Below are 19151 nucleotides of genomic sequence, written 5' to 3' on the forward strand. Positions count from 1 at the left end.
AAAGTTACTTTGACCAATGGGTTTGTTTTCAGTCGATTGATATCACTGGAGACATGACATGTCTTTTGATATGTATGTGAGTCCAGTCTTTCTGGAGTTTGTGGAATGCAATGTTTTCCTTTGTAGCCATTCGAATACAAGCTCTTGGGACCTACTCAAGGGTTTTGTTGATGTGTACAGATCTGTAGTTTGATCAAACCCTCAGATTTGCTCAGGGTGCATGGAATTGGCGTATAGGTCTTCTCTTATAAGTATGGTTAATGTGACGCGATGTTTTGAGAAAGTTGGGCACATTTCGAGCACACCACTGTAATCTAAGCTGGGCTAAAGAAAGGAAATAGTCCACAAGGCAGCTCTGTCTTATCCCAGTTCCAGCAGCCAATCAAACAGACTTGGGGCTCCTTCCTTCTGCTCCTCATGCATCTTGCAGTACTGGACCACTGCATGGAAGATATCTCCCACCTTCCAGGACTTCTGGTGAACCAGTCTGACGACATCTAGAAACTTAAGGATGACAGAAAGAAAAAGAGAGGGGAAGAGTTAGGACTCACTCAGCACAGAGTCATCAATGCATCCGATTTAGCACCCTTCCAGAGCCAGTGGTTTTCTGGCCTATGTCTGAGTATCCTTCAACTTGGAAGATGATTTTCCACAGCAGTCTGTTGTCTTTTTAGGAAAGTTCCTTCAACTGAATTAGAATTTTCTACTTGGCAATTCCATTAACAGCAGGAGAACTACATGGAATGAGGTTAATTCTTCTTTTTCTTTTTTAAAGTCAATCTTTTAGGCATTTAATGTTTCCTAAAGTCTGTTTTTCTTTATTACATAAAAATTAGGGATTCTCTATGAAATTGACCTAGTTTCATTGTGGTTTTGTAGTCAGTAATTATTCTCCTAATGGCGATGGCACTAACTATTTATAAGATTACAAAAAAAACCCCACCTTTTTCAAACTCTCTTATCTCTCAATCAGTGCTTTATGACACTTGCATGCTTTGAATTTGTATAGACAAACTGAAGCAATTTTCTAGACTGGAAAATAAAATTATTTTGCTTTCCAGAAAGGATTGTATGAACTTTTTGCTCAGGCTGTCTCAAGCTGGGATGCTCCAATCTTCACCTTTTAAGTATCTGGGATTACAGGAGTGTGACACCACACCGAGTTTCTGAAATACTTAAGTTTTAACACATGGAAACACAAATGCTGTCTGAAAGAAGTTTAGGATGTTATTGACATGAAGAAAGATGAAAGATGGATGGTCCTTCTACTATAAGCATAAGTCTACCAGGGGATGGATGGAATCTTAGATATCTTTTTGTATCTCATACCTAAAGGGAGGAAGTCTTCAAAGAATATTTGTTGAATGATGGAAGGGATGGACACCTAAATATGAATCAAACATGTTCAAAGTTCTCAAGATTGTTGGAAATCTAGTGTCCATGAGTAAAAACCTCCATGAAATATTTACTCTTCAGCTGTAGGTACTGAATTTATAGATGTAGAATTTAAAAGTCAACTTACAAACCTATGAGATTCAATAACTTTCTGCTGATAAAACCCTCCAGGAAAATGTTTTGAGGTCCTAGATCTAATAAAAAGCTGAGCAGAGGAAATTATTGAAATCTGTATTTTATCAGACCCTGCAGGGAAGGAGGGCAGGAGAATATTAGTGAGTGGGTAATTTTAGAATAGAATTTTTTTTAAAAAAGAGACATTGGTATGGTTTTATAAGCAACTCTTCTCTTTCTCTACATTTGTATAATAAGTTATTTTGAAATAAAACCCAATATTCTTTTCTCTCCATGACCCAAACAAATAGCTGAACAGAGCTGATGGATACTGTGCAGGGAACACAATGGGAACTAGACATGGAGCTCCATTCCTAATGCATGGTGACTGAGAATGGGCATGCGTAGCACAGAGGTTAGATAAACAAGATCTTGTCCCACTGCTCACTGCAACAAAAACTGGAAAGGAATCCATTTGGTTCTATCAACCTGCATTAGAATTTCAGACAAAACACCTGTTTCCCAGGACCCTGCACCATCTTTTTTAGTTTCCTACCTGTATGAATTTATTAATCCATCTCTCAGCTCCTGCTGGAAATCCAGGGAGGGAAGAGAGGTCACTGGTGCAGCTGGCCTGACCTCGTGCCTGAGGTCTCGGAGAGGAACTTGTGGACCATTGATTTTTTTTTTCCTCAGTAGGAAGGGTCCCCTGTGACCTTTGGTCACAAGTCATCCCTTGAGAGCGTGTCCTCTCCCACATGTCCCATGACGGTGAAGCTGATGCAGAGAGCTACTGTAAACTCTGGCTCACTGGACCTCCACATCCCATTGCTTACCATCGAGCCATTGCTAAGGGGAGGAAGAATCGAGGCTCTGGAGCATTATGCCAATATTTGCGGCTTCACGTTTCCCAGAAGGCTCCTTGCCTTCTAGAAGTCAAACCGTAGCTCGTTTGCCATGTATTTGGGGCTTGTGAAGGAGAACTCTAAGTGGTGATGATGACAGACACTAATGACACATCCAACAGGAGGGAAGCAGCCCCACAGCAAGGCCATTCTGTCAGGAGTTTGTGGAATGGCCACGGGCTAGAATGTCTCATGACTTCTAAGTCTAGACTGACATCCCAGTGGAGCCGCTTTGAAACCGACCAGGCACCACTAAATATAGCATGCTCTGAATCTGAGATGCCTTAAACTCAGACACTAAGACCTTGAAATGTCTACAGAGCTGACATACAGGAAGGTCTCATGCTCTCTTCATTTAAAAAAATCAGGTAAGAATGAAATAAGGTTGGGAAGAAGTCAGAAAAGAGCATTTCCAACTCATGAGTACAACCTTATGATAAACACATTCAGATCAGCAGCTGCTCACAGAGCGCTCCATGTCTGTCCCTGCTCGTGTGTTGGTATTTTGTAATCAGGTTTACTATTTGGGTACAGGCTTTGCTTTCTTTCCACTGTATTAAAGAGTAAAAATGAAAGTCCCCTCACTTGTCACTTCACACTCAATAATAATTAGGTTCGTTTTTCTGTAGACAACAGTTGGTATTTCTTAGGCAAATATTAAGAATCTGTCATCTTGTGATAGAACAGCCAACAGTCATAGCATCAGTATCTTCTCTCATTTTTCTTCCATGGCTTTGCCAGTTGAATGGAAGAAATTAGAGGCTATCCTCTTCTGACCTTCACTTCCTGAGGAAGGTAAGTATAGAGATCTTCCTGTTCTCTGCACCTTCCTTTCTGCATACTGTTTCTGAGAAAAGGAAATAATTCTCAATGCCAGCTTAAAGATCACCAAGCCACCAGATTAGTTAGGATGTCAGTTATCTGATAACCTCACTGAATTTACATAGAAGAAAAGGATGGGGAGAGGAAAGACCACGTGATCCAAAATCCAGGACAATGCGCTGCTGGGTTTTCTTTTCCTGCTTTCTTCTTCTTTCTAAATCAAATATGCTTATGGCTTTTTTTTTTGGTCCTGAATTAACTGAATTAAATTTAATTAGCGTTAAGGTTGCTACAAATGAAATTTATAAACGGTCTTACATTATCAAGTGATAGAATTCCCATGAAATAAGACTTAGGCTGGGAATCTGAATTGTGGATAAATATTACAAGGAATTCTATTTTGTACCCATGTGATTTGTAGGCGTGATTTGAAAAAACAGAAATAGAATAAACTCCCCCCTCCAGTCCCAAAGTTGGTATTTAAAAACTGTGTATCTCTTGGTTTTATGTTCGTCCTGTCTTCAGTTCTCTATGAATAAGAATATAAACTCCAACAGCATAGGAAAGTTTTATCTCTTTTTTAAATGTGTTTTCAGAGCTTAGAAAAAGTGACCAGCACATTCAACTCTATGAACATTTTTATTTGTTTTCCTTTGTAAGTTATATTTAGGGAGTTGTACAAAGGGGTTTCAATTCAACATGTACAATTATGAGTACACGGTTATATTATGGTCATATTCACAATTTACCTTTGATGAATGGCTTGAATAGTTGACTTTCAAAGGCACTTATTCTTTTAATAACTAGGTAAAATGCAAACCCTCCCCCTTGGCAACACTATGAAAAGAAAAATTTTAAACTGAAGGAATCTTGTATGACTACAGGATATTTGGGCACCCAGAATATTTGTGATTTGCCTTTGGGTTGAACTAAGGCTGGAATTCACTCTAAGATGTCTTAAATGTCTTCCAACTCCAAGGTCACATTTATATGCAGTAATGGGAAAGATGACTGCTTTAGTATTCATTCATGCCATCCTCTTTCCCTTTAACATATATTTTCCTGGTTTTTCCACAAGGTAGGAAGGTTAGAAAAATGAGAACACACTAGAGAGGGAACCATGTTAATCTAAATGAATATCCAAAAACCAAAACAAAACGAGATCAGGCTTCACACAAATAAGGACTTAAAATGTTCATCTGTGGAGGTGGTTCAATAACTTCAGAGACAATGGGGCATGACTTAGTCTGTATTTAGGGTTTCACCAAACCTTCTCTAAGCAGATATGGAGCTACTGAGATGCTGCTGCTGTTACATAACCTATCCTTTCTCTCTCTTTCACCTCTCTGAAGATGGTTGCTTAATTAATCATCTAATTAAACACTGAACAGAATCAGGCCTCAAAAATCACTGTTGATGAAATAATGTCAAATGTCACTCAAGAGTTTTCTTTAATAAACAAACTCAGCCACAAAAATAAAACGCGGTATTCATTTCCTTTTTTTTTTTTTTGGGTCCAGTTGTGGGGCCTTAACTCTGGGCCTGGGTGCTGCCCCTCAGCTCTTCAGCTCAAGGCTAGAGCTCTACCACTTGAGCCACAGCGCCACTTCTGGCTTTTTTCTTTTTGCTTATGTGGTGCTGAGGAATGGAACCCAGGGCCTCAGGCATGCAAGGCACGCGCTCTACCACTGAGCCATCTTCCCAGCCCGCGGTACTCATTTCTAAGAGAGTCCTAATTGACTTAAAATAGAGTTTTAGCTGGGCACAAGTAATCTTAGTGACTCAGAAGGCTGAAGTTGGAGGATCATGGTTGGATGCCAGCTCAGGCAGGAAAGTCCATGAGACTCTTCTCTCAATAATCACCAGAAAACTAGAGGTGGCACTGTGGCTTGAGCACAAGACACAGAACCTAGGCCCTGTGTTTGAGCCTCATGAGTGACAAAAAAAAAAAAAAAAGGAGTTTTAGTAGCTAAAACTGCATTATTTTGAATTGAATGAAAGATCACTTAGTGTTTTTCTTGATAATAATCATGACATTTATTCCCTGAGAAACATAGTTATAAGAAATGAAAGCAATGCCCTTTAGAACTGAAAACCAGGTAGAGATAAACAAAGGTCTTGCCAGGGTATGATTTGCATAATCTTGGCATTAGCAAAGCATTCCTTTACATTTATACCCACTGGACTGGATCTTTCCTAGATGTATAGGACCATGAAATGATGGTTTGTTCAAAAAGGTACATTGAATTAAAATCTGTTCCACAAGTAAGTATGCCAATTAAAATGCATTGCATCATCCTTATATTCATGGAAAGACTAGATTTGGAAATTAACTGAATTTTCCTTTTTCTATTGACCCAAACACTCTCCTGAGCATGCTCCTGTTCTCCTCCCTATGGCTTAGTGTACAGTACAAGGAAAGATCAAATGTGATTATGTTCTTCTATTCTTCCATTCACCCTGGGACTCTGTGTGGCAGATTGGAGGAAGATATCGACCCACACAGCAGCTTCATACAAATTCAGGACAAATGAGACAGATACCTAAATTTCACAGGGAAGAATAGTGGATAGATCTGGGCCAGAAAAGAAGTATAAACCATTGTTTGAAAGGAGAGTTTGAAGTGGGACAGGGCATAGGAAATTGAATGAGATCCACTAATCATTCCAAATGGGAAGCTATTCTGATTGCCATGTATGTTGGGCAAATAGTAATACTCATGTCATTTCACATGACTTGATTTTGGCGCTGATAATTAGGTTGTCATTTCACATTTAAAATATCGAGATTTTAACCCTAAGGACATTTGACAGAGAAGGTACTTTTTAGTAAAGGACTACTGAGAAGTGTTTGGCAGGGCCTGGAGACTAGGCTCCAGCTGTGACTACCAGAGGAATCCTTCATGTATCACCCTCTTTGAGGCCTGATTCATTCGTTAGTACAAAAGGGAAAACCGTACCATTTTGCTCTTCTCATGGGGCTGTAAGGAAACTAGTATGATAGGTAACTAGAAGCTTCTGGTGAGAATAAGACCTAAGAAAGTACATGTGGATGGGGTGGGGAGGCTTTTAAAATAGTTCTTAACATCTCTCCCATCCCCGGGGCTATGAATCCTGTGAGATAGTGAGTCCTTAAGATGCTGTCTTACAAAGCAAAAGAGATGCCAGCATTAAATTTGAAATAATCAAGAGGATGATTGTCAGGGTAGCATAATCTAATCACATAAGCCTGTCAAAAACCTAGTAGTAGTAGACAGCACACAGAAGTTGACAGCATCGGAACAGGAAGGAGTCATGTTACCAGGAAGGAGACAGGTGACCAGGAACACTGACATGTGAACAGGAAGAAGTCATGTGACCAGGAACAAGGGCTGCTTCCAGGAGCTAAGCGTGACTCTACTAACAGAGAGCAAGGAAATGGTAATCTCAGTCCCACAGCTGCAAAGAGTTGAGTGAGGACAACCATCCTAAATGAGCTTGGACACTTATTCTTGTATGGAACTTTTCTGAAAAGAATCTGACAAGATTGACTAGATTTCTGTCTACTAACATATGACCAGAAATTAGAGTCAGACTCATTCCAACTTCTGAACTGCAGAGCTAGTGTGGTTCAAAGCTGAAAAATTTGCATCAGTTTGCTAAACAGCAATAGGAAACTAATATAAAACATAATTGTTAGTTTAATAATTTAGGAGTAGAATAATTTCAAATTATGGGAACTTGAATCTGAACACACTGTCCAATGTTTCACTCATTAATTTTAGTGGTTACCACTGTTAATGGTAGATGTTAGAGATGTAAAAGCAGGTTGATCATTGTGATTAATTTTGATGATGGGTAAAGATCTGTTATTCAGTATTGTGTATCTGTAAGGTAGAGAATGATAATGAGAAAGATACTGCCTATATTAAATAGTGTGGCTTCAACTTAATTTCTGTTGCTCTCAGCTCATTTTTGCCTACATTTGTTTCAAATGTTTGTTACCAAGAGTCTGGTCTTAGAGCAAGGTTATAAAAAAAATAACAAGTTGACTTTCAAAATAACCTTGAAAACGTTACCATCTTCTCAATTTACATTACTCATCATCATCAACTGGTTGAAACAAACTGAAGATCAAAGAATCAGTGATCATGACTGTATTCATAGTGGAAGATTTTGGGGTTCCTGACACTATTTTTAGGTCAAGAAATGTCAAGATCAATTGAACTAAAAGACCAATTGAACTACACAACCTGAGGGATGGGCTGGGGAATGAGGGAGGAGAATCACGGAAAGGGTGACATGGATCAAGATACATTGTACTCATGACTTCATTTGTGGAATTGAAATGCTTTGTACAACTACATAATTAAAAATGATAATAATACTAAAAGAAAAGTCCAGGTCAAACATTTTAAATGTACATGGATGAAGTGGGCAGTTACTGAATTTACAACATGGGTAAAAACCATCAAACTTCATGGCTATCCTTCTCAAGCATGGGACATGGTACCTTTTCAATTCTGCTTTCCTGAGATTTCTTAAAGTAGATGGTGGGGATTCCCAGTTCGGAGGCAGCTATCCACTGCAGAGTGGCACGAAGCTCAGCGTCAGGACACTCGGGCTCCAGGTCAAAGTTGATCACCAGCAGGCTCCTCTGGTGGCTGGCTGTCCTCCCTGGCAGTCCCAAGGCGTGTTCTGGGCAGACACAACCACAGCCTTACTCTGCTTTCCAAAGGGGACCTCAAGCAATGGGAGGTTAAGATTATGTGGGAAGGTGGCTTACCCTTTATGCTGTCTGACTGGCCTTTAGGAATCTCCTTTTCTTCTACTAATTCGCTTTGGGAGAAAACAACAGAATATGGTTGGGAATGGTTAGGAAGAATAAACCGCAAATAGAAGATGAGATGATGGGTCTAAAATCTTCTGGAATTCATTCTAGATTCAGTTCTCATGGAGCAAAGTACGGCTAATAAAGAATAATGTGGATGTTACATATGGCTACTGGGTCTTCAATAAATAAATATTCCTGTTCACCAAAGGGAAGTTCCAGATAACCTCAATTTATATGAGGATTGGTATGGGAAACTCAGATGCATCTTTCTCTTCTTTTCTACCTTCCTTCCAGAAACCTTACAAGGTTGTACCTTTCAGACAAGATTTCGGATAACTAGATCTGACTTGGGGATAATGAGATAACTTGGGTAATGAGATCCTTCTCATGTACCTTACTTGTCTTTTAATGAATCATATGTTTCCATATTGTCATAATGGAATTTTTTTCTGCGTTGTGAGAGTAATATATTTTCTTTTCCAAATAGAAAAATATCAGCCTTTAGACTGAGATAAGTTAAGATATTAAATTTTACAGCAAAATATTTCAATGAACTGACATTTTTCCTTTCTATTCTTTTCTTATGGAGAAGAATGGTAGGCCAGAAGTGTTTTAAAATGAGGTTGTGACTATCTCATTAGCAATGGTAGTGTTTGACACTGGAGGTATTTTCAAAGGGTCTTTGCTTATCATAGGGCCTGATACCTAGTGAGAAGACTCGGTGATGCTTTAAAAATGAGGGGTTATGTTACAAAAGATGACAGGAAGCTGGGTGCCAGTGGCTCACACCTGTAATCCTAGCTACTCAGGAGGCTGAGATCTGAGGATTGAAGTTCAAAGCCAGCCTGGGCAGGAAAGTTCTGGAGACTCTTATCTCCAATAAACCACCAGAAAACCAAAAGTGGTGCTGTGGCTCAAGTGGTAGAGTGCTCACCTTGAGCTGAAGAGCTGAGGGACAGTGCTCAGGCCCAGAGTTCAAGCCCCACAATGGACAAAAATAAAAAAGATGACAGGAAGTGATCATGTGGGTGAGCCCATGAAATTCCTATATATTTTTTAACTTGTAGAAACTTAGGATTAGGCTTGTAAAATGTGTCTTTTGATGGCATGAGAGAATTACCATATATTCTCTGTTGCTACCACTATGTGACTGATAAATTCTACTGAATCAATGGATTCCACTGATGATGATGAATTTAACTGATATTGAGAGAAAGAATACAGCCATTCTATTGTTCATTCTGTTACTGTACTTGCAGAAACACTCATTTCTTAAGGATCTAGATTTCTGCTTGATCTCACATTTAATAGATTTACTTCCTGTTATTCTAGAACTCTGCAGTGCTGGGTGTGGGAGATGCTGATCTTGGCTTTGTCCTAAGGGAAGATGGAAAAAGTAGCTATTCAGGGAAGCAACTAAGCATGGTTAGTTAGAATCTCTGATCATTGAAGAATTCATTGAATTAAATGGCTAAATAAAACTGCTTTCATAGAAATATTTCAAAAGGAAGTTGCAATCTTATTCTTGTTGGTCTGTTTTTTTTCCCAAAAATTTTAGAAATCTTCAAATAATAATCTAAGTCCTTATGGTCAAAAATAGTTTCAGCTGGGCGCCAGTGGCTCATGCCTGTAATCCTAGCTACTCAGAAGGCTGAGATCTGAGGATTGAGGTTCAAAGCCAGCCTGAGCAGGAAAGTCCGTGAGACTCTTATCTCCAATAGACCACCACTAAACTGGAAGTGGCACTGTGGCTCAAGTGGTAGAGCACTAGCCTTGAGCTGAAGAGCTGAGGGATAGCATCCAGGCCCAGAGTTCAAGACCCCCCACCACCAAAAAAAGTTTCAATTCACTTAGATTTCCAGAGTATTACAAATCCCAGATGTAGTCTTGATTTTGTGTAACCCTTCCAATTTTCTATGGTATATTTTATGCAGTGCATATTATGCTGTTCTAAGTACATTGTTTCCTATGGATATTTGAAGTCTCTATATTGTGGGGAGCAGAGTCACTGAGTGGGAATGAGACTGTTTCATCATAGCACTCATTTAGTTTTAGACACACTTAGTAGTGATAAACCCGTGTCCACAAGCAAAGGAAGAGCCACCCACATTTGATCTGTTTGAAGTGACAGCAGTCTAGAGTGAAGACTGTTGAATGATTCACCTTGGTTGACATAGTACAACTGAAATGGAATTTCTATATGTCCCAGTAGGTAAAAGGTCATAACGTTTCTCATTATACTGATGAGCTTTAGCCAAAATAATTATTTCAGGAGAATGGATTCAAATCCAGGAAAGCCAGTGGTGTTAGGGAGGGCCCATTCTAAGTCTGAATCCTTGCTCCAGTGATATGGAACCACAGCTGCACAGACACAATGGATCAGTGGTTGGGCACAATCTGAGTGATTACAATGGATTGCTGATGGAGTTGAGTAGTGGTCTCACAATCACTGCATCTGATGGCTACTTACTTAATCATGGGAGAAGCTGGTATGCTTTCCTGATAAATGTCCAGGTCCATAATGCCAAGACTGCTAGTGGCACTACTGTTGCCATTGCTGACAAAGCAAAAGTTTACATATTAATGCCCGTCTCCACCCCTTGTATGCATGGTGGCATCATTATCAAGATCCTTCCTTTGTTCCTGGGGAGTACATTGCATCACGGATTTCTGCATTGGTACTGGATCAAATTAGGAGAAAACACAGGGCAAAAGCCTAATAGGCTCAAGCTAATACTAACAATAATAGTAATTATTAATCTCATGTCAATAATAATAATTGTTATAATTTCAGAAGTACCACAACTTCTGAAATGAGGTTGTATCATGTGGGATCCTATCAAGTGAGTAATGATGAACATTTCTCTTCTATTCCTCATTCTACTTAGCGAGGAGCTATTCATTCTTTATTGAGAGATTTCCTTCTACTGGATAGGACAATCAAGAGGAAGGTGCCACAGAAAGGTTGACTCGGGAAGATTCCAGAATGCTCATCTGCCTGCTTTTTGGACTTGGATAGAAACTAGGGGTCCCTTTGTCTTTCTAGAGATTTTTCAAGGGCCTTACAAAGGATTTCATAGGATATAACCTTGACTTGCTGTTTTCTTATAGGACAACAGGATTTGCAAGTAAAAATAGGTAGTATCAAAGTTTAATGGCTCCTTTATTTAACAACCTTTGAGAAGAAGTGACACCCGATGCCTTATGTATCATAGAGAAAGAGAATTGCATATTGCATCATTTTTGTAGGTTGTGCAACTGATCATATGGTCTGGTTGTAAGCCTGGAACTTTAGTCACTACTAAAGTTGAGCCAATTTTTAGGCTCTGCCTGTACTTGTGAAACTGAATGTATCCAATTTGTTTGCCAAACTCACACCTCCTCTATACCCTACCATATCTCTTCTAAGCAAGGTTTTGAAAGTGTGACTCCTTAGTTTGTCATGTGTTGGGACAAAGTTCTTCATAAATACCAGGAGTAACCAAATCCCTCTATTTTAAATTCTCATCTGAACTTTCAGGTGGGTAACCCAATCGAGTCACAGATGGAAACTTGATGACTCAGATTCCACTGGAAATGATTAAACAACAAACTTCCACGGTTCCAAAGATTTGAGTTCTCTTAGTTCTTTTGTCTCTTCCCTGTGATTTTTGAAATTTTAGGGAGATGATTTAACATGGTGAGGTCTTCGCAGGTCTAAAGAGTCTGAATTTGCCAGGAATAAAACTTTGAAAGAACTCAACATATATCTGGAGAAACCCATTTTCCAAACAGCCTCTTTGGAAAGTCTTTGGGTTTGGTCAAGTGTCGAGTAAGAAACAAAGAAAGTTCTTTCTTACAGAGGAATAGTTTTTAGTTCATTCACGTCTCCTGATTTTTCTCAAGTCCTTCCAAGACTTATCTTTTCCTAAATTCATCTCTAGTTTTCCCAGAAACAACACAGAGGGCAGGGGATATTAGGAGGAAAAACAGTCAAGCCAAACAACACAACACAGCGTGGAAACACTTGCCTCGTGTAAACCCAGCCTGTGTTGCATCTGAAATACAAATGAACCAGAAAGAAAGTTCAAACACACCATGTGCAGCAGCAATCTTCATTAAAACATCACAGTTCTTATCACTGAATGCACTACGAGGGGCTTTCAGGGAGGGGGAGAGAGTTAACTCTTAACGCTGGCCAAGGTAATCAAAGTCACAGCTGGCTACTTAGTTTTAGCACAACTTTTGACCAAGGAGAGACCTTAGAAGTTTTCCTGTTTTGCTTTCTCTCTCTCTCTCTCTCTCTCTATTAGAAACATCAAACGCATTTTCAGAAGCTTTCTTGTGACCAATCGCTTAGGGAAGGAAAAGTAGGTACCTCAAGGATCTCTCGCTGAGCTGCAGAAAGCTACTTGTGTCATCTTGGTTCTCCTCCTCATTGGCTAGCTGAGACCAGCTGCCTGTACTCTCCTCACTGCTGCTGGGAGGGCTGGGGAACTCATCAGGGCCCTTGGCTTCTGTTGAGACTTCCTGTACGTCTTCAAGGTTGTCACTGTAGAGAGATATCAAGAGAAGCAGCACAACACAGACATTTGAGAGACTATCGTGGGTACTGTTGAGGTTGGGTCTCTGCTACAGTGTACAGGATATGGTGGGGCACACGTGATGTCCCTCTGTAGATTGTTCTTCTCTTTGGTGCCCAGCTCCCATTCTTCCTTCCCAAGATTACTCTCCATCTCTTCAATTGATCTCTTCCCACTCACTTCCTCTAGTACCACCCCCTACCCTCAAAGTTGGGACACTTTGGCCCAAATACACAAGAAATGTTGTGGGAGGATGGTATTTAATATAGAGATTACACAAAACATTCTGTCCAGTGATTAATGATTCATTGGATCTGGAGCGAGGCCCGGATTTGCATGATTCTTATGCAAGTGGTATGTGCACCATACTGGGGAAACATACCTACTCCGGTTCTTGGGCTTTCCCAAGTCACTTTCCAACAAATTCTTCTAAATGTGTTTGCACTTCCTGTCATCTGCCACATGTCACCCCCCCCCCCCGAAACTATGTCAGTGCTATTTGTGTGACTTTATGCCTTGTTTGGTCAAGTAGTTCTCCAGAACATTTAGCCCTTAATCTGACAGGGTTTTGTCTTTGAGATTCCTCCTTTGGGGCCTTTTATGACTTTCGCCTCACTAGCAGTACTTGCCTGCCATCTCTTTTGAGTATCATTATGGATATTTCTTTTTTGTGAGTGTTTAACTGGTCCTGGGACTTGAACTCAGGGCTCAGTCCCTGAGCTGTTTTGCTCAAGGCAAGTGCTCTACCAGTTGAGCCACAGCTCTACTTCCGACTTTTTTGCTAGTTAGTTGGAAATAAGTCTTATGGACTTTCTTGCCAGGGCTGGCTATGAACTGTGATCCTCAGATCTCAGCTTCCTGAGTAACTGCAATTATAGGCTTGAACCACATGTGCCAGGCCAGTTCTGAAGGATGCACTGTTCACTTTTTTGTCTATCCTCACAGTATCTCATTTACTCTTAGCTACATAAACAGTGTCTGAATCTAGATCTTTGTCAAGAACCTTCCTTTGGGTCCTGGAGTTCCTTTTTCAGCCAGTCTTCTGAACTTCTACAATCTACCCTGGTCACATTTTTGAATCAGTACATGTCAGTTGAATTCTGGTTACCTTCTCGTGTTCTTCCTGTGTTTCTTAATCTCACTGACATGAGTATCTTTAAAATCAGCCTTTCAGTCTTTTGATTTCTCCTTGTCTCTTCAATTATTATGAATTTTTAGTTTTACTATGTATTCAAACATATCTATGTTTTAAAATTATCTTAATAAAATTATCATGATTAAAATGATCAGTTTCAGTCCTTCTAAATTATTAGGAATTTAGATTCAGAAAGAATCTCAGATTTTTCTATAGATGCGAGGTAAAAGGCTTTATTTAACAACCTTTGAGAAGAATTGACATCCGATGCCTTATGTATCATAGAGAAAGAGAATTGCTAAGGCTGCAATGAGAGTTGGGATCAAACTTTAGACTTTGAGTTTTCATGTTTGAGGCATTACGTAGTTGCTCCTTGCTTAAACAAGGGACATCTCTTCTTTCTAAACTTTCCTTACATTGCTGATTAATTAGTGTTCCAAAATATATATTGTTGGTCAATCTTAGGTCCTTTACAACTTATTTACCCATAATTCTCCATCTCAGAGTTGTCTGTGAATATAACTGGAGATGCTTCTCTTCTTTCACTTAAAGTAAGCATATTGGCTGGCAGAGAGGTTATTTTTCTCAACCTTAGAATTAACTTTGTTGTCCTCTGTCTGAGATTAATTAGTCATACTTTAAACATTTTTTAAAAAGTTATAGCATAGAGAGTAGAGTTCCAAATATGTGCTCTGTGGGATATGATTAAAAATTAAGTCTCCTTATTGATAGGTAAATTTTGATATTTAATGATATTTAAAATCAGATTTTTTTTTGCATTCAGCATTCCTTCAGAAATAATCTGGATAGCCATGCTATTGAGGTGTGGCTGGCTTTAGTGTGCTTTGCTACTTAATAAACTAGATTTCCCTTCCTAAAATGTTGAGGAACAATGGGTGCAGAGAAGATGGTGTCTATTTAAATTCAAATGAAATTGTCCTTCACTAATGCCAGATGGGAACAACACACTGCATATAAAGTGTTAATGAACCAAGTACAAGGGTAAAGGAGAAGGCTTTGACACAAACTTGTTTGCCTACTTAAGAATAATTGCCTGGGTCAATTCCTTAGCAGCTTAGGGCCTCCTATTATCAGCAAAATTCATTTTTGAGCAGTTCTTGCTACAAAAGGAATTAAATCCCAGTGACTGACATATAACAAGGTCCAGGATAAAAAATAAGTCTGCTAGTAAACTTTATTTTACTTCAATGTCATGCTCTACTTACAGTAAAACTCATGACCCATGGTACATCACTAGAAATTCCAAAATACTAGTTTTCATTTTCTTTTGGGAGAAATGTTTAGCTATGCCCATATATTTTGGAATAATGCTCAGATGTGTTCTGCAGATGTGTGCAGATGGCTCTGCTTCTGATCAGGGTTTCTATTCTGGGCTTTAAAGAGTTTCATGCCACTGAAATCCAGTCACAAAACCTGAGCTGGCAGGAATCTAGAAGATTACCAAGCCCTAATTCCATATCTGACCAAACTCTTTTCCTCACTCATACATGCCTGTGCTTCACCTGTACCAGAATAGCACCGAGATTTCCTTACGTCGATTTACTTTATACAGCCCAAGTATGTTTATTTTAAGAAGTAATTTTAAATCATTACTCTGTGGGAGACAGAATTCACTTGGCAGTGGTAGGTAACAATAAAAGTAAATATACAGCTAAAGTCAAAGTCCACTTTTTAATGTCACACGATATTTAGTTTCTTTCTCAGTTCTTTGAAATGAGAAGGAACAGAAATGGAATTTCATTTTGCTTCAATTTGTAATGCATAAATAGTACATATTCATCCATCTTGTATGAAAATACTTGGTTTCTGTATTCTGTCTTTTATAATTATAATTATTGACTTCTGCTCTCACTGTTATTATTTCCTTCTTTGTATTACTTTGGGTTTAGTTTGCTTATTTTGGGGGAGCTGCTGTAGGTAGAGCATCTTCTTTTCACAGAAACATTTAAATATTTAAAAATATGTATGCATTTCCTTCTGCAAAATTTTAGCTCACCAACATTGTCATTTTCATTCAATATTTGTTTTAATTTCCCATGTGACGATCTTTGACCAGTTGTAGATAATTTAAAGGTAATTTCTAAATTATAATTTAGAAATATAATTTAGAAATTAAATTTAAATTATCTAAAGATAATTTCTAAATAATTTGGAGGATTTTCCAGACTTCATTTTATTATTTCACTTTCAGTATTTAATTTCATTGTGCCCAAAAAACATATTCTATAGGGTTACAATTATTTTAGATTCATTTATATTTGTTTGTACCCATAAGGGGCATCTTGGAAAATGTTTCAAGTGCACTTGAAAAATAAATATTTTGCTGTTGTGGATGAAGTGTTAGATCAGGGTCATTGTGAAGGTTGCTCATGTCTTGCATACCTATATTCACTTTGTATGATTCTGTCAGTTACTGAGAGAAGCTTAAATTTCCAATCATAATTTTGTGTTTGTATGTTTTCCTTTCTAGATTTATTTTTATATACTTTGGGCCTATATTAATCACATGGCTACACATTTAAAATTGCTATGTTTTCTTGATGAGTTGACCCATTTAACAACAAAGTTTTAAAAATAAATATCCTTATTTATCTTGATAGCATTTTTTTGTCCTGAAGACTACTTAGACTGACATTAACACAGCTGTTTTTCAGAGTTCCTTTCCATGCTTTTACTTTTGATCTACTTGTATTTTTATATTTGAAATACATTTCTTATAAGCTGTTATACCAAGATTTTGCATTTATCTCCAATCTAACAAGTTCTGCCTTTAAATTGAAGTATATAAGGTTTTACTTAAATATATTATCTTTATAGTCATTTTATATTTGTTCCATCTGTTCTTGGTTCCTTTTTCTATTTCTGCACTTCTCCTAAAAAATTGAGCAAATTTTAGCATTCCATGTCCAATGTTTACTTACCCTCACAACTTTTAGTTTTATCTTTTTAAAGTTTAATCAGGATTAGGAAATTCATCTTTAACTTAAAAAGTCTACTATCTTTTAACTTAAAAAATCCTACCTACTTTTGCAGATTCCAATATAATGGAAAACATTTATAAAAATATTCTTTTTGTGCATATATATATATATATGTATATATATATGTTCCCCCATGTGTCATAAAACAACTTTTTTTTTCTATTTTAAACAGGCAGTGTCTTTTAAAGGACTGGTGTGTGGTTTGTAGTTAGAGTGCTTGCTTAGCCTGTGCAATGTTAGGAGGCTGGAAATGTAAAAGATATGATCCCCAGCACTGAAAAAACAAATGAACAAATGAAGTGGGTGTTTTATATTAGCTTCTACTACTTGCAACTTGTGGCATTTCTTTCCTCCATAGATTAAAGTTTCCATCAGTATTCTTTTCTTTTAATGAGTGGTCTTGTATGAACACTAATTTTTGTTTTATCTTTATAGATTATACATCAGGGTTTTTCTGAGCATTATCTTGTTTTCAAAATTTTCAAAGCCTTCATTTGAAAAAAAATAGCAAGCTTTAGATTTAGACTTATGGCAAAGTTGAGTGGAAAACATATAGAGTTACTATATATCCATCTTTCTCCCCAAAATACACTTCATCCCTTTAGCTTAACATCTGGCAATAGATTGATACATTGCTACTTTCAATGAAGCTACTTTGACACATCCTTACCATACAGTGCCCCAGAACATGCTGTATTCAGCCTCGGAGCTCTACATGTATTTTGACAAATGCACACTAATTTAATCTGTTTTGTGCTCTTATATTAGAGTACTAAGGACTTTGGACCTAAAACCTCTGGATAGAGCTCCCCAGTGCTGTTACACTGGGGAGTGAAATTTCAACCCAGTTTTCAGGGGACACACTCAAACCACAGCAATGATAGATGTGCATAATCATTGCATGAGATTATACAGTTTAATTGTCCTGCAAATCCTTGGAGCTCTGCCTCTTCATCCCACCTTTATAACCCTTTGGTACCATTGATCTTTTTATAGTCTCTATTGTTTTATCTTTGTCACAAATGTCATATTGTTGGGATCATTCAGTTTGTAGCCTTTTATGATGGACTATTCTTTTTTTTTTTTTTGGTCGGTTGTGGGGCTTGAACTCTGGGCTTGGGTGCTATCCCTGCGCTCTTCAGCTCAAGGCGAGTGCTCTACTGCTTGAGTCACAGCGCCACTTCTGGGTTTCTAGTGGCTTACTGGAGATAAGAGTCTCATGGACTTTCCTGCCTGGGCTGGCTTTGAACCGTGATCCTCAGATCTCAGCCTCCTGAGTAGCTAGGATTACAGGCGTGAGCCACTGGCGCCCAGCTTATGATGGGCTATTCTTCAAATGCATATTTTAAGCTTCATTTAGCTCTTTTAATGGCTTGACAGCTCTTTTTCTTTTCAGTACTGAGCAATATCCCATTGTTTGGGTGTACCATAATATGTTTTCTTCTCACTTATTGAAAAACAACTTGCTTGCTTCCATGTTTTTGTAATCAGAAATAAAGCTGCTGTAAAGATTTAAGCACAGGTTTTGTTTTTTGTTTTTTACTTCAGTTGGCCTAATACTAAGGATCGTGATTGTTGGATAGCGTGATAAATATGTTTAATTTTACTAGGAGTTGCCAAACTATCTTCCAAAGTAGCTGCTCCATTTTGCATTCCCAGCAATCATGAACAAAACTAAGTGGGGCACTGGTGGCTCATGCCTGTAATCCTAGCTACTCAGGAGGCTGAGATCTGAGATCTGGGCAGAACAGTCCCCGTGAGACTCTTATCTACAATTAACTCTTCAATAACCAGAAGTGGAGCTATGCCTCAGAGTGGTAGAGCACTAGCCTTGAGCAAAAGAATTCAGGGACAGAGCCCAGGCCTTGACTTCTTGCCCCATGACCGACAAAAATTTTAAGAAAAGAATGAAACTAATGTTTGGTGTTGTCTGTGTTTTGAGTTTTGGTTTCTTCAATGGATCTTTAGTGGTTGCTCCTTGTTTAAATCTGCAATTTATTAATGACATAATGTTATGCATGTTTTAATACTGATTATTTGTTCATCTAAGTATCTTTCATAAAGTGCCTATTCAGTTTGTCTGTTGATATTTAAGGACATGTTATTCCTTTCTTTGTGTTGGTATGTAATAGTTTTTTATGTTTGGGATAATTGTCCTTTATTGTATATATATTTTAAAGAAATACGTTTTTGCTCTAGTTTTTGGCTTGCTTCTCATCTTCCTGATGATGACTTTTGCAGAGCTTCAAAAAATGTAACTTATGAGTACATCTTTCATAAATTATGCCTTTGGTCATGTATCTAAGAAGCTATCATCATTCCTAAATTCACCTGAATTTTGTCCTATCTTGTAGGAATATTATAGTTTTCCATTTAACATGTAGGTCTGTCATTCATTTTAAGT

The 19151-nt window shown here is 38.2% G+C and overlaps 1 protein-coding gene across 1 annotated transcript in view; it reads right to left on the minus strand.

Annotated features, from left to right (window-relative positions):
• Nucleotides 1–360: 360 nt before the first annotated feature.
• Nucleotides 361–19151, minus strand: part of Sphkap (SPHK1 interactor, AKAP domain containing) — a 92435-nt gene continuing 73644 nt past the window's right edge. Inside the window, exons 7-11 of the mRNA XM_013020230.1 lie at nucleotides 12406–12579; nucleotides 10519–10605; nucleotides 8001–8053; nucleotides 7728–7912; nucleotides 361–504 (exon numbers count right to left, since the gene is read on the minus strand). Coding sequence (XP_012875684.1) covers nucleotides 361–504; nucleotides 7728–7912; nucleotides 8001–8053; nucleotides 10519–10605; nucleotides 12406–12579 — 643 coding nt within the window. The remainder of the gene's footprint in view (nucleotides 505–7727; nucleotides 7913–8000; nucleotides 8054–10518; nucleotides 10606–12405; nucleotides 12580–19151) is intronic.

Source organism: Dipodomys ordii, unplaced genomic scaffold, assembly GCF_000151885.1.
Source record: "Dipodomys ordii isolate 6190 unplaced genomic scaffold, Dord_2.0 Scaffold1, whole genome shotgun sequence".
Classification (NCBI taxonomy): Eukaryota; Metazoa; Chordata; class Mammalia; order Rodentia; family Heteromyidae; genus Dipodomys; species Dipodomys ordii.